General features: G+C 37.8%; 1 protein-coding gene and 1 non-coding gene across 4 annotated transcripts in view; both read right to left on the bottom strand.

Moving 5' to 3' along the window:
• The window catches only part of arhgef17 (Rho guanine nucleotide exchange factor 17), a 65,292-nt gene that overhangs the window by 11,452 nt on the left and 39,177 nt on the right, over positions 1–14,663 (bottom strand). For all 3 annotated transcript variants that reach the window (XM_044120782.1, XM_044120780.1, XM_044120781.1), the window contains 2 exons: positions 7,518–7,595; positions 3,786–3,968 (listed from right to left, as the gene is read on the bottom strand). In XM_044120782.1, the coding sequence (XP_043976717.1) occupies positions 3,786–3,968; positions 7,518–7,592 (258 nt within the window). In that variant the 5' untranslated portion in view covers positions 7,593–7,595. The remainder of the gene's footprint in view (positions 1–3,785; positions 3,969–7,517; positions 7,596–14,663) is intronic.
• On the bottom strand, positions 2,247–2,319 carry trnam-cau. The gene has a single exon. It is a non-coding gene; the product is annotated as a tRNA-Met (tRNA).

The following is a 14,663-nucleotide window of genomic DNA, read 5'->3' as shown; positions in this document are numbered from 1 at the left end:
TAAAAAGGTGAAGTTCTTTCCAGTAGATTCTTTTCTCTAAGTATAATTCCCTCTGATCTTTACTTAGCTTTAATTAAGAGTGTCCGCTTGTCTAAATGTTAACAAGAAGATTAAACTGTGAACTGCCAGAGAGTCGATAACACAATGCCTTGTGTTTAACTTTTTAATCCCCTGATGTTTGCACACTTAATATGGTCAAGAAAAAAAAAGAAAAAAAATCTGTTTAAGCACTGACTTTCAGATTCAAAACATGTCTGGGCTGTGTGATTTTATTATATTAATATGCAAGTTTTAGTTTTTAAAACGTAGTTCATGCTCATGAACGAGTTCATTTTTAAATTACAAGTTAGGGAAAAGTAAAACGGTTTTATTGCTGCGTTATGGTTTCATTTAAGAGCAGCTTCCACTAAGAATTTGGGTGCTAAAATAATCTTTGTTTCATACATGTAACAATTCCTTATTTTTTTATATCATGAGCTCTACACATTTCATGTATTTTATGTTACAGAAATAATAACCCTTAAAAATGTCATCACAATACAACCAGAAACTGCAATCAATTTAATTGAAATTTTGTACAATACACCAACATAAAGTACTGTGTGCAGAAAACTGTAAACAGGATTAAAATCATACAATCCAAATTTTGTGATTTTGCTAAACAAATATATTGAAAAACATAATATTCTCTTTCCACATGAAATTTAAGCACTATCCTGCCAGGGAAAGAACAAAAGTCATCTTATGTTTATTTTAATATTTTTGACAACTTCTTGACACAATACGACTAATATATTGACAATTTGCCTAATTCTACAATAAAATGAATCTCAAACTTAAATGATTAGACACAGTTATCCTCTATCATCTAGACCACATATGTCAGAGTCAAGGCCCGCGGGCCACATCCGGCCCGCGAGAAGATTTTCTACGGCCCCTGGGATGATATTAGAACCGGCCCGCAGCAAGCCGGCACCCCGTCTGAAAAAATGCGAGATGCACCCCCCCCCCCGGTCCGCTGCACTAGACCAAATGCGTCATTTAAAAAAATCTCAATGAACATTCGATCAGTCCGGCCCTCGGCTTGTAGCTAAATTTTTTATTTGGCCCTCCGTCCATTTGACTTTGACACCCCTGATCTAGACCAAGGGTTTTCAAAGTATGAAAGGGTGAGCCCCCCTCCAAGGAGCACAATGCCTGCTGCGCCCACAACCGCCCCCCGAAGGTGGGGGTGCAGAACAACAACGCTCCACCTCCTGTGAAAATCACATTGATCTTTGCTAATACTTAATTGTAAGCTATTTTATAATGTCAACATCAACAATGTGTCTCCACTCATAAGATTGAACTGAAGAGGAGATTGTACAAAAAATAAAAAACGTGAGTAATTTGTGTGGTCCACTGTTGTCTGGAAAACTAAGAAGGATTTTAAAGCCCCCCCACCCCCAGCCTCCAGGTTCTGCGTTACGGCCCTGCGTTTGGTGTCAGCGCAGCGCACAGAGCTCCTCCTGCAGCTCCACAGCTCAGATGGCTGCACAGATTTGACACTTACCGTAATATTAATAATCATAATGGCGTTAAGTTGCTATTATAATTATTGCCAACTCCGGACACGTTTATTCGTGGCTGTTTTCACGTTTATTGCGCTGTTCATATTGGTCTCGATGTTTGCAGTTTTCTAGAGCGCAACGCGAAACTCGACGTCATTCAGAGGTAATATATTAACTTGACATTAACAAAGACACAGCGGGACGGATCATCCGGGAAATGATGGACAGGGAGAGACTGAGTAAGACTACCTTAATGACGGACAAATTCTGGGATTTATTATGAGTTTCTGCTTATTCCAAAGCCCAAATGAGTAACTTCACGTTCAAAAACGAGCCCAAAAAGGCGCAACCAGCAACTCGTTAAATTTTCAAGCGACTTAAGGCGCGCCTCACACTTTGAAAACCGCCGATCTAGACGTTACTACAGCAGTCCCAGCTTTCAAAGAGAATTTGAATTACTTACAAATGTACATAAAAATACAGAATGTGTCTACATTTCTAAGGATTTGCAATGTAAATTGTCTGAAATAACTGAAGGATTACTATCAAACTCTGTGATGACATTTCACAGCACATTTTCTGACGAGACAAAGCTGAATCTAACAGAGACAGACAGACAGAACCAGAAAAATGAAAATGACTGCTGTCGTAACTGAAACAGCCGAGGAATTTAAAAAAAAAAATAAAAAAGTAACCTGCCCCGTGTGAGGCTCGAACTCACGACCTTCAGATTATGAGACTGACGCGCTGCCTACTGCGCCAACGAGGCCTGCAGCACAATACAGCTGCTTCCATTTAGATAGTCGGGGGAAGGTGGTACAAGCAGGGACAAGGGTGATGCAACAGTGCCTGCTAGTGGGGGAGAAATACCACCAACTTCCTACTATAGAGACTATTTCTCCATGTAGCTCCAGCTTTGCAGTAGAAAGTATGAAAAATGTTTGAGAAGCAACAAAAAAAGATGAGACAGTGTTTGAATTTCACATGTAAGTGGTAAAATGCTCCTACGTTGCTTTTAATAGAATTGATCAAGGTTTTATAATCACTTCAGGTCTAAAAAGGGGAAAAATCTAATGCAGAAACTATAGATTTGTCTAAAACATAATACATTTCTGCTTGCTTGTTCAGTATTTCTCTTTCCTGCCTTTTTCAAAGACCAAACCTAACATTAGACTGACCGTTTGGGATAGTGTTTGTTTATCATCTAAGTCTAGAGTCATCATTAGGTCATGGGAAATTTCAAATAGGGGCACAGAGCAGTCACTAGAAAAAAAACAGTCCTGAAATATTGCCACATGTGGTCCGCTCCTCTTTATTCCAGCTTCTCCTTGTTGAAAGAATTGTTTGTCTTTTCAGGGGTACATCCAATTTAAACATACTACATTTGTCCTAGTTTGTCCCAATTTAAATATTCATTACAGAAATTGAACACTGTATGAATTTTGTCAGAAAAATCTACATTAACCAAACTAAAACACAGAGAGCATATCTGTTCAGTTCAGCAAGGAAGAACTGAACAGAATAATAAAATAGAAAGATTGCATTTTCACCCTCAAAGAAACTTTAGAAAATACAACTAATTGGAAACCTACTGGATTTAGCAATTTGTTTCTGATGAATGTAATAAAAGCAATACATGAGAAAGTACTGTTTGTTACTCCCCCTACACTATACAGTTTATATTGTTTATATCTTCATATTATTATAAACAGGTTTTAAAAAGTTTTCTTTCTTAAATTTCACGTGTCAGAGTGATGACAACAAATGTGTGTAAGTCGAGTGCATCAAACAAAAAACAAATTTTCACAATAAACCTTTTTTGCGAATCTTTCGCAAGAAAATAACTATCTGTCTAACAAATATAGCATGTAGTTCAGCTGAAGTTATAGGTAAACAACTGGAATGATAAAGGAAATAGGTTTTAAATATAATTGCAGAAATTAAATAAATATACAGTGCCAAAGTATGGCACAGAGTAGTGCAAATAGCAAAAGCAAAGATCCCTCCATCTGTTAAATTGGTGCATCACTTATAATTTAAGAGAACACAGTTGAGAAGAACTTAAAAAAATGTAAAAAAACAAAAACAAAAAAACATTCTTGTGTAGACTCACACAGTACATCTCAGATTTGTAGCAAGGCTCCTAGTAGTGGAAATTAAAAATTCACCTGTGATCTTGAAAATGTAAATCCAGGCAATTTGAACTTCTCACCCATAACTTTTAGTTCCACTTACTGAATGGATGAGGAGGTGTCCAACAGTCTGCCTGTCGTGCCATTGGCTGACACAGCCTGCAACCTGCTCCAAGAACTGTTCATGATGCTCCAGGATCTCTGGGATCTGATAAAACATCTCGTCCACCAGCAGGGGGTCCACAATGGAGCTGCCGTCTGGTTGTTTCAGAGGACGCATGTAGCCCTGAAGGAAGAAAAGGACAACTCAACAACTGAACTGTTTTAGATCAATTGAGGAGGCAGCTTTAATAAAGATTTGATATGGATTCAATTTCCAACTTATATGAAAGTGACCGAGGTCTGATTAAAAAAAATATATAGTTTGGATGTATTATTTTTTTCTTTCTTTCCTATTTACGGAAAGCTTCTGTTTTATATCATGAGTTTGTGGTATTTTTTTCGAAAGAAAAAGATATAAAACTTCTGATATCTCACAACTAGATATTAACATGGAAAAACCTCACAATAACCTTATATTAAAGCAGAAAATACGATGGCCACCGTGAGAAAGGCTTAAGATATTCAATTAAGCCACATGAATTGATCAGTAAAAGTATTGTGAGGGAACGTAAAAGAATTTAAAAAATAAATAACTGTCCCATAGGGGGCTCCGCTACACACGAATGCAAACACATGTTGCATGTTTCCATTTTATATTTGCATCAACAAAAACCATGTATCCTGCTTCTCAGTTATGTGCTACTTTATATTACTCACTCATATAAAGTCCTCGAAAATTACATTTTGTGGTTAATGTCATAAAATGTAGAAAATGTCTGCGTATGAAATTTATACCCCATTGCAAGGCCTTGTTGCTGGAGCTCAATGAGTGGGATCCACATGTGATGACAGGTGTCGTGACACGCAGATAAAGGTTCACAAAAATGTCTGGTCAGAGGCAGCACTAAACACCAACTCAGCTCAGAGTTAGAACATCAGCACAGCAGGATCTGCAAGATCCTAAATAAACAATGTTTGTACCTCTGTTATGATCTCCATTGTTTTGTTTTCTTGGATCAGTTTTTCTATTTCTCATCACCATTCTTCCAACACAGCAGCGCTGAGCATAAGCCACAGGGTGCTTTCATTCAGTTTTAAAAGATCGATGGGCTAAATCTGCTGTTTGTTAAACCAGGGGATTGTTACAGTGAGCCCCCATCCACACATAAACTGATTCGCGTCTCTATTTCTTCACATCAATATGGTCTTCTCTCAATCTGAATGATTCGGTTTGCACAAGATGCAGAATCCACAGTGAGATTATTGGAGTTTTACTGACTCAAATGGATTACAGTAGAAATGGTATACTGTACTAAATACTGGGTTTTATTTTGTTTTCATCAATGAAGGTTTGAACAGCCACATGACGCGCAGTTCTGACCTTTGTTGTCAGGGCTGCAAATCATTTGAGTCTGAGGTGTGGACTGAGAGAACCCCTTCACAACTAAACTATCCTGAATTTTATCTGAATTCCTATTAATATTGTTGCCTTTTTTTTGTCTCCCACTTTTATTGATTGTGGGGTCAAACTGGGCTTGAGTCAGACACCATAACTCCAGAAGTGAGACACATGCTGTGAACCAGTAAACATGAGGGAATTTAGGAAATTCAATTTAAGCAGAAGTGGACTCAGCCAGATTTCACCTTCAGGCACCACAAACAGAAACTGGACCTTATAGCTTATGACCAAGACAATCTGAAGTTTACACCATTTGAAATGTAAGCTGGTCTGAGATTCTTTCCATGCAGCACTGATTCAGCTTGTGCTTTTATTGTGTGTAACATAAGATCTTACTATTTTTTTAATCTCCAGACACTATAATGAAAAAAAAGATGAATTTGTGTGGCCTTTAGCTAGGTGGCTATGAATCATGTTGTGAATTATATAATTGTATGTAAGAGAGGTTTAGCGCATGTGCATCTTTTACTGCTTAATAAAACTTAAACTGTGAAGTTTGCTTTACCATTTGATTATTTTTTCATATTTGCATCAACATTTCTCTTATACAGATGGCATAATTCTCAAGAAACAGTCAAGTGCATGCTGGGCCAGTTGTAGCTAATTAGCAATCTGCAACCTACCATCATAATAGATCAAAATAAACTGAAAATGTTGAACAAAGTAGTTAATAACAAGTACGTGAACAAAAGTTTCACACAAAAACATTTTTTTAGAAAAAGAAAATTTGTGCTGAAAAATAAACGTGATTCACTTATTAATCCATGTGCTCTCCAGCATTCATTTACACCTCCAAAAGTACTGCTTAACGCATTTCATTTGGGAGTAAGTTACACTATAAGAGGAGAAGCTTTAATGAATTCACCTGGTTACAGATTATGTCAGGGCAGACATCTGACCAATCGTGTATTACCACATTACTCAAACTAAATACGCTATCGTCAAAAAGTTTTCCAAAAAGTCCCAAATAAAGAAGGTCCGATTTGAGTCTTGGGCGGCAGTGCTGCAGCTTGGACCGGCAGAGCGGTCTAAGCTGGAGCACATCAGAAAACCTCCCTCAAGGATCTGCACTCTGCAGTCTCCGTGGTAACGCATCTTTTTCCCAGTGTCGTCATGGGAACACAGCTGAGGATTATTCACTTTGTGGTCACACACAAACTCAGAAATACATGAGCAAGAAGAGCACAGTCAGCGTGCATGTGGGATGTAACAAGTCCCAACAAAAACAATTCTCACACACACTGCAGTGTTTGTTTAAGCACTGCAGGGTGCTTAAATAAACATATACAACAAACAGCAACGGGCTGCTCAACCAAGGGATGGAGGTTTATACTTGAATCTGTGTGTGTAACTGTGCTACAGGGACAGGCAGATCGTACTGCTGAAGATTTGGGGTAAAGGTTAGTTGGTTGGTAAAGCACAGACAGGTGTGAGATGTATAAGGAGAGTGGATTTGTGTGTGTGCGTGTGTGTGTGTGTGTATGCATGTCTGTGATGTTTCTGTGAATTCAGAGTGGATTTCAGTATTGCTTGAATTGAATAAATAGTATCAGCACTTTCATCAGTTTTTGGGAAATCAGGTTTATTTTGTACAGAGGGCAGTGTACATATTGCATTAATAAATTAGAATATTACTGAAAGTCCTTTTATTTCAGGGGGAAAAATTATATATATATATATTATTATTATTAACTGATCAGTAATGTAAAGCTGTCTTTGTGAACTTATTCTGTGTGATTAAGTTCACACAAAACCTAATCCAGTTCTAAGTGTACCAGATTAAGACACTTTATGGTCTCAATTCTCTGTAAAACCGTCTGAGCGGCACTAGATCGCAAAACTGCTGGAAAGTGTCTTTTAAATTTAAAAGGGTGTTATAATTTTACTTTTCTGGTTTTCCAGACGTTCTACTGTGTGTGCAGGCATGCATGTGTGTGTGTGTCTGTGTGTGCGTGTGTGTGTGGGTGTGCGTGGGCAGATACTGCTGATGACAGGGAGTTGTGATAAGGTTAGCAGATAATCCTGGCCCAATGAATGACAGTAAGTGGATTACATAACACCTTTGCTACCTACATTTGTTATTCATTGCCTCAGCCTCAGTTTACAAGCCGGATGGTTGTAAACTGAGGCTGTCTTCTGTGTGTACAGATAATGTGCGTACAGATAATGTGCGTCTGAGTGTCTTCTGTGTGTACAGATAATGTGCGTCTGAGAACAACGCTCGCTTACGAGGCGAGAAATATCAGCAGATGAGTGAGTGTTTGAGTGTGTCACCTGAATAAGACTGCGTAGAGACTCAACATATGACTGTTCTGTGTCCAGGAGGGTCATCATTACATGCTTTCTCATGTCCTACAAAGACAAAGAGACAAGGTGAATAAATAAAGATTAGTCATCGCATTCATTTCTTACAAACACAATTAATGCTGATTTATATAACTGTAACCATCAATTTAGAATATAAAACATGAATATAAAACAGTGGCATGTAGACACATTTTCCAGCTCATAAGAAACTGATGTCAAAATATTCCTTAATGTGCAAAAACTAGTAAATATGTAAAATATACCTTAAAAATCTGAGGGCTTTTAGATAGCCAAACATTCAAACAACACATCAGCCATATGCATCAGTGGACTCGATTCTCGATTCTTTTGGTGTGAGCTGTCAATGCAGAAATCAAAAAGGCTGAATAAAATAAAGTTTTGATTTTGTAACTTATGCAAATTAATCTTCTTCCTGCTAGATATATATATATATATATATATATATATATATATATATATATAGATCTATATATATAGATATAGATCTATATAGATATAGATATAGATCTATATAGATATAGATATATATATATGTGATGAATAGTTTGCTATTTCTTGTAGACTTCATGGGGAAAAAGTTTTAGCAAGAATACAGATGCACAGCAAGCACAAAAAAAACTCTCCAGATTAGATTAGAGTTGACAGAAGCCATAAAATGCCCACAAGAAAACCTGACTCAGCTAAACGCTCTTGCTGTGACTCAAGACGATATGTGGATGTGAGCTAACAACCTGCTCTCCAACATACAGACATGAGGAAGGAAATAAGAACAAAAAGAGCGGAAAGTGCAAGGATAAGAAAAAGAAATGCAGGAAATTCTTCCACAGAGCAAGAATCAAGATGACAATATACCTTCCCTGTTAATTTGGCATATTGTATTTAAAATATACTTCAGTCAAAATGCTGTTATATTTCAATTGTTTTCATACTCATTATAAATTTACCATATTGTGAGATTCCCATCCCATTAATTTCTATCCATTATTAATTGTAACTGAATATAAGAGTCCTGTTGAAAATAAGAGGCATGAACTCTGCTGAAGTTTTAAATTGAACACAACTGCAAATATTTGGCAGTGGAATATGTAAACGCAAGCTCAATGAAGTTTAACAGAAAATTTGTGCATTGTGAACAACACCGTAGGGAGTAAGGCTACGTCATCTTTGCCAGGCAATAAAATGTCTTACACGTTCCTCTTGCTGGGATTTCGATTGCTCAATAGTTGGAAGCGTGGCCAGTGCAGACTGAAAGGCTTTGTAGACTTCCTCCGCTGCCATTCCCAAACATCAACTCTACATAGGCAGACTACGATTCAAAAACAATGCAGAAAATTGACATCAATCATTCACAACTACTTCTATTCGCTAATCGGCCTGGTTGAAATTCAACTGAAGAAATCCAGCTCAATGGCAGAAATTCCAGATGGAGAGATGAAGAGAGATGAGAATGAAACGAAATTGCGTAGAAAGGCAATGGCCAAACTAAAGGAAAACTAAAAGGAACTGTAGTTGTGTTTCTCAATCACAAATAACATGTAAATAATCTAATCTGCCAATAATCTGCCTTGATGAATATAATTGTGTTACTTGTACCATTTAATTTTGTGGCTATTTGACTACAACATGCATCAACAAGTGAAGAGGTATGTGTGTGTGTGTGTGGGCGTGTGTGCGTGGGCGTGCATGCGCGTGTGTTGGCATATATAGTTTAGCCTGCCTTTTGACCTGAATACGTACTTACATTACGCTGACCTAGGGGTAATACAAGGACACTGCCAATGTCCTCATAAACCTGTATGTGGGTGTGTGTGTGTGTGAAGGGGTAGGGGTGTGGGGGGTGGAAGGTTGAGGGATATGAGGAACATGTGAGATGTATAATCTGGGGGGATCTCAGGGGAGGTTCCAAAATATTCTGGTACCAAACAGGAGATAAATATCAGAGGAAGCCACAGGCAGAACCGTGTGGTGCTTGTCCAACCACAGTGGCTCTTTCTCCCTCTCCCCGTCTCAGAAGGAGAGGTTGCATAAAAATACACTAAGGAGGACTTTTTTTCCCCTCTTCGCCTACTCTGCTCTGCCAGCAGCTCTTTGCCCTATAAATAACCTTAACAATAACTTCCCAGAAAGGGTATGTTTAGTGTTTGGCATCTGAAGAGGTCCCAGCGGCACTGAGGGGTTCCAAGTGAGGCTGAAAGGTGGCGTTTGGATGGGAGGAATGTGTATCTTTGTGGAAAAGGGGGCAGTGAGTGAGAAGAAAGTACTTAACACTTTTTGTTGAAAAGGTTGTACCCAACTCTCCCCTTTGTCAGATTAATTTCCATTTACCTAAATGTTGCCATTTGAGTCTGCTCATATGAACACAAACATGCAGCGAAGGAAATAACAGCAGGACTAAACAAGGCTACAGGGAGAAACACAGCACACAATGCAGAGTAACCATCATCTCTTTATTTTCCATAATTACCCTGGAGGTGGGGAGATATTCTGAATGCTTTGTGCTCCAATACCTTCTTATATTATGCAGCAGGACTAACGTTAAGACGTCTTCGTTACTCTGTGACGGTTCCTATTACTCAATCTGTAACAATCACTCAAAGTGTGGTAAAAAAGGATTTTCCCCATCACAGATATCGTTTTTATTTTTTTCTTTCTTTTCTGGCACTCTTAAATGTTTCAGCCTGAGTAAATACTTTAAGCACTCTGATGATCCCCAAGACTTCTGGGAAAATGTTGTGTGGACTGAGAGAAAACTGTGGAACTTGTCAGTCAGTGTGCTCCCTGTTAGATCAAGCATAAAAACTAACACAGCATCTCATAAAAAAAGAACATCACATGGTGACAAAAGCAGCTTTGCGTCAGAGGACAAACCCATGTCACACAGTATCAAACTGTCTTCTTAAATCTTGTTAAACATAACAATGACACACGTATGCAAAATGCAAGCGCATAAAATACACTCCGTGCACGACCACAGCTGCCTCTGTGTGAATGTCTAATATGAATTAAGCTTCGTTTACAATGATTACAGTAATAAAAGCAAATCTTGTTTTCCTCATGGAAGCTAAACTAAAATCAACCACTTAGATTGGTTGCTGTTTATTCAGAGTCAGAATATATAAGAGGAATTTGCAAGTCCTGCTGTAGGATTTGCAGATCTTTTGTAAGATGTGCTGAGAATATAATGTTCTCTGAATGACCAGACAGGAAGACGAGTGATACAGTAAGATATGTTTAGCTATGAAGAAAAAAAGAGGGGAACTTCCCTAAAGACAGGAATGTCATTCTATTTTCCCTTGGTTGTCTTTATTAGATTACACACACACACAGGCACACACATCAGAACATGGAGAAATAATGCTAGGAATGTCACTTTCATTTCATGAGCCAGGTTACCATAGCAGCCCCAGCTGAGAGGTTGAACAATCACGGGACGGCAAGTGATTCGCTGTGAAGTTGACAGTAGTTTGGGACGAAAGTCAGCCCACGCTTGGTCCGGTTTCTGTCAAACTTCAGCACAAAACACTGGAACCACTACAGCAAGACAATCAATGCTCAGCTCACGAAGCTAAGGAGGCATAAAAAAAAAATCTCAATACAAAGAGACAAGAGAGAATATTTGTGACAGACAATATAATCGATTGAACATGATTAAATTTTGGAATATTTTAAAATTTCTATTCAACACTGATTCATTTGAGCTTCAGTCTGTTCTTATTTTAAGCACAAAAAACAAGATAAGATCCTCCGTGAAGCTGTCAGAAAGGGAACAATCAGACCTGATTATTACACCTATAAACTGCAGCGCATGTGTGAATAGCGCATACTTAAAAAGAAATGAAGCCAGTTATTAAACAGGAGACAAAAGTATAATCAAGCTTACAAAATCAGTATTTTTTGTTCTTCTAGTTTCAATTGACACTCAACCCCAACAATGTGTTTTTTTTTTCGGGATGTGACCAAAATTACTTAATAAAAAACAGGTCCATTAGTACACCACTTATCCATCAGCCATGGAAACACATATAAGGATCCAATCAGAACCTTCTATGGCAAAGCAGCCAACAAATGTCTTTTTCTCTTTCTGTAATGTCGAGAATTGAAACAGCTGACACACTTTTCCAAGCAGCTGTAATTACATTGACATTGACTAATAAAACATTCAGAACAAAGTTTCTGAAGCAGGAAAAAAAACAACAACTCACTTTTGTAAGTTTTAAGCAGAGCTGCTTTACACTGTTTGCACTTCACATCTCACCAAGATAAAAAAACACAAGTAAAATATAAAGGCTTATTGGGGTTTTTTAACACTGAAATCTGGAGTTACTTACTGAATTCAAAAGAACTAGGATTACTTTTATGCCCACCAGCATCAGGTTGATTTACACAGTCACAGTCCTATTTTTATTCCATTTTAGGCGATTTTATCTTCTCCTGAATGCCTGACACAAATACATATTTAAAAATATTACCTCAAATTGAAGAGAACGTGTGACTAAATCAGCATCATCTAAATTAAAGACACCTAACAGAACTAATGAGTCATCTTCATTTTAAAAATGAAATCGGAGAGCATTCATTATGCCAGCACCGCATATCTCAGGAATGATGTGGTTTTAAAGATAGAGTCTGTTTGTGTAATTCAATCGCCCCACAAACAGAGGAGGGGTAATCATTTTTGGCCAGACATGTCCGTACATCACAGTCTGTTTGTCTGAGAGGGGATTCACGTCCACACGTAAAGCCATAAAACATTGAAGGTTGGATTTTTCTTCCCTCCAATACGTTCACAGTGTCTAACATCAAGCTTATTCAGCAGTCTGCGTGTGTGCGTGTGTGTGTGTGTGTGTGTGTGTGTATGTATTAGAACAACATGTTCTCCTAAGGTTACACATGTCCTCTTGTGAGCTTTAGTGATGGTGTGGACACAGCGGACAAAAAAAAAAAAGAAGAAGAAGAAATTATCCCAAATATTTCCGGCAAAAGAGAACGTAGGAACACTGCATGACAAACGTAGGAAAATAATCTCAGACAGCTTTCGCAAATTAAACCAGAAATCCGCATGCACATTACAAAAAGTCTTTTGACCTTTTTTTTTGCTGCCTGACAATAAATCAGACTAATCTTTCACTATTACTTTGTAATTTTACTTCAAACTCAAAAGTTATCATACAGTTTTGGTATTTGGTAAAATTTCCCTTCAAATTGCATGACTTGGATTTAATATTTTGCAGATCCTTCCACGACTTTCTCACATTGTAAATTACCTGCATTTGTATACTTTGTCAATTCAAAAGACTCCAGTTACATTACATTCGTTCAAAATGTATTTTTATGGATTCGTGTAAATGGAGCAATGACGAGGAGTCTGTTGTCAATCACAACCCCCCATGTTCATCTGTAAACTGAAATCTGGCCCTTTATCTTGCTTCTAAAGCAACGGCTTCTTCCTCTATCAGTGGTCGTTCAGCCCATGTTGAATAGGACTTGTTTTACTGTACATAATGACACACTCTTGTCTTACCAGAATCAATCAACATCTTCCTAGAATATTTGTAATTTGCTCTGGGGTGGATACGCATATTTGGCACCAAAACGGCTTCGTCTCTGAATAATCTTTGTTTAATAAAATTGTTTAATTGTTGGTGTTTGAATATTATCTGAACCGCGTCGAGTGGCACTTTCACTCTTCAAGAATATAAGGATGAACTAGACTTGAGTAGGTCCACCATTTTCTTCTTATATCTTGGATGATTTCTCTTGAGTTTTCCATGATGCCAAATAGGAGAGGAGTGTATTTGAGGTGTTTCCTTGAAATACATGAAGAGGTGTGCCTCCCTTCTATTCAGCCAAACAGCCTGAGAAACAAAGCCACCATCTCCAGGTTTTTCCTAAAATGTTTCAGGGCACAGTAAGCCTGTGTAGAATTGAATAAAACAACATTTAAAAAGTATCTTTCAAATAAAAGTATCCCATCAATCCAGGGAAAAATGTGTCTGATTCAAATTCAGACAGTGAAGGAAAAAAAGGTGCATCTTTTATACAATGCATCTAAATATTTGGCTTCAACTGCATTTCAATTGTTGTTTTTCATGCAACAAAGGAAAAATGTGTTTTCTTTTACTGTGAGCAATTGTTTAATTCTGTAGTACAGCTGCAATCTATGATGATTTGAAATAATCTGCATAAGACAGAATAATAAAAAAAAAACACTTCTCAAAACTGAATTGGCTTTTCTTTTACCAAAAATAAAATAATTTCTTCCCCACTAGATTCCCTTGTGCCCTGCGACAGACTGGCGACCTGTGCAGGGTGAACGTAGCTGGAGATAGGAACCAGCAACCCTCCCGACCCCATTAGGGACAAGGGTGAACAGAAAATGGATGGATGGATGGATGGATGGATAGATTCCCTTGTATAATAAATGAACAGGTATAAAACATAATAGCCCTGAAGCTCCTTGGACATTTTGGTGTCTCATAAAATGCCAACTGCATTTTATCTCTCCAAAAACAGTTGAAAACATACAAGGTTATAATTATAATTTGTTTCATTTGTCTGTCTCTTAGTTTCCAAACTCAATAAAATACTTAAACAGAGGAGCAGGTGGTCAAGCACCAAACCGATTCTGGGTGACAGAGTTCAAAATGGTGGCAGTCATACAGCATTAAAATCACCAAACTATTGTCTAAAGGTATAATATAAGAGAGGAGGGCTCCATGTCTGTGCTTATAAAATAAGAATTACCATCCAGATAATATATAGTACCCTTTTAAGTAATTCTTCACAAAATATTCAAATGCACTATTATGAGTCGCTTTGCAATGTGTTTTTTCTGCTCTTTTCCTGGAAAAATCTCTGTAAGAGAAGAGTATGTATTTAATCCTTATGCAATTTTACAACTTTAATGCAACATGGGAGAGCAAGCTTGATTCTGTCAGACACCCACATAATGCTACAACTGAAGATGCTAAATATTTGGTGACTGTCTGTTCTGCTGTACATCTCTTGTCCCGGGACCAAAAGCACCACTGTGGCAGAGGATCACACTGCAAACACTCCACATAATCAACAAACCTCACATTAAAGCAGGAG

The sequence above is a fragment of the Gambusia affinis genome, linkage group LG06 (assembly GCF_019740435.1).
Source record: "Gambusia affinis linkage group LG06, SWU_Gaff_1.0, whole genome shotgun sequence".
Lineage (NCBI taxonomy): Eukaryota > Metazoa > Chordata > Actinopteri > Cyprinodontiformes > Poeciliidae > Gambusia > Gambusia affinis.
This window is presented reverse-complemented; position numbering and strand designations above follow the sequence as displayed.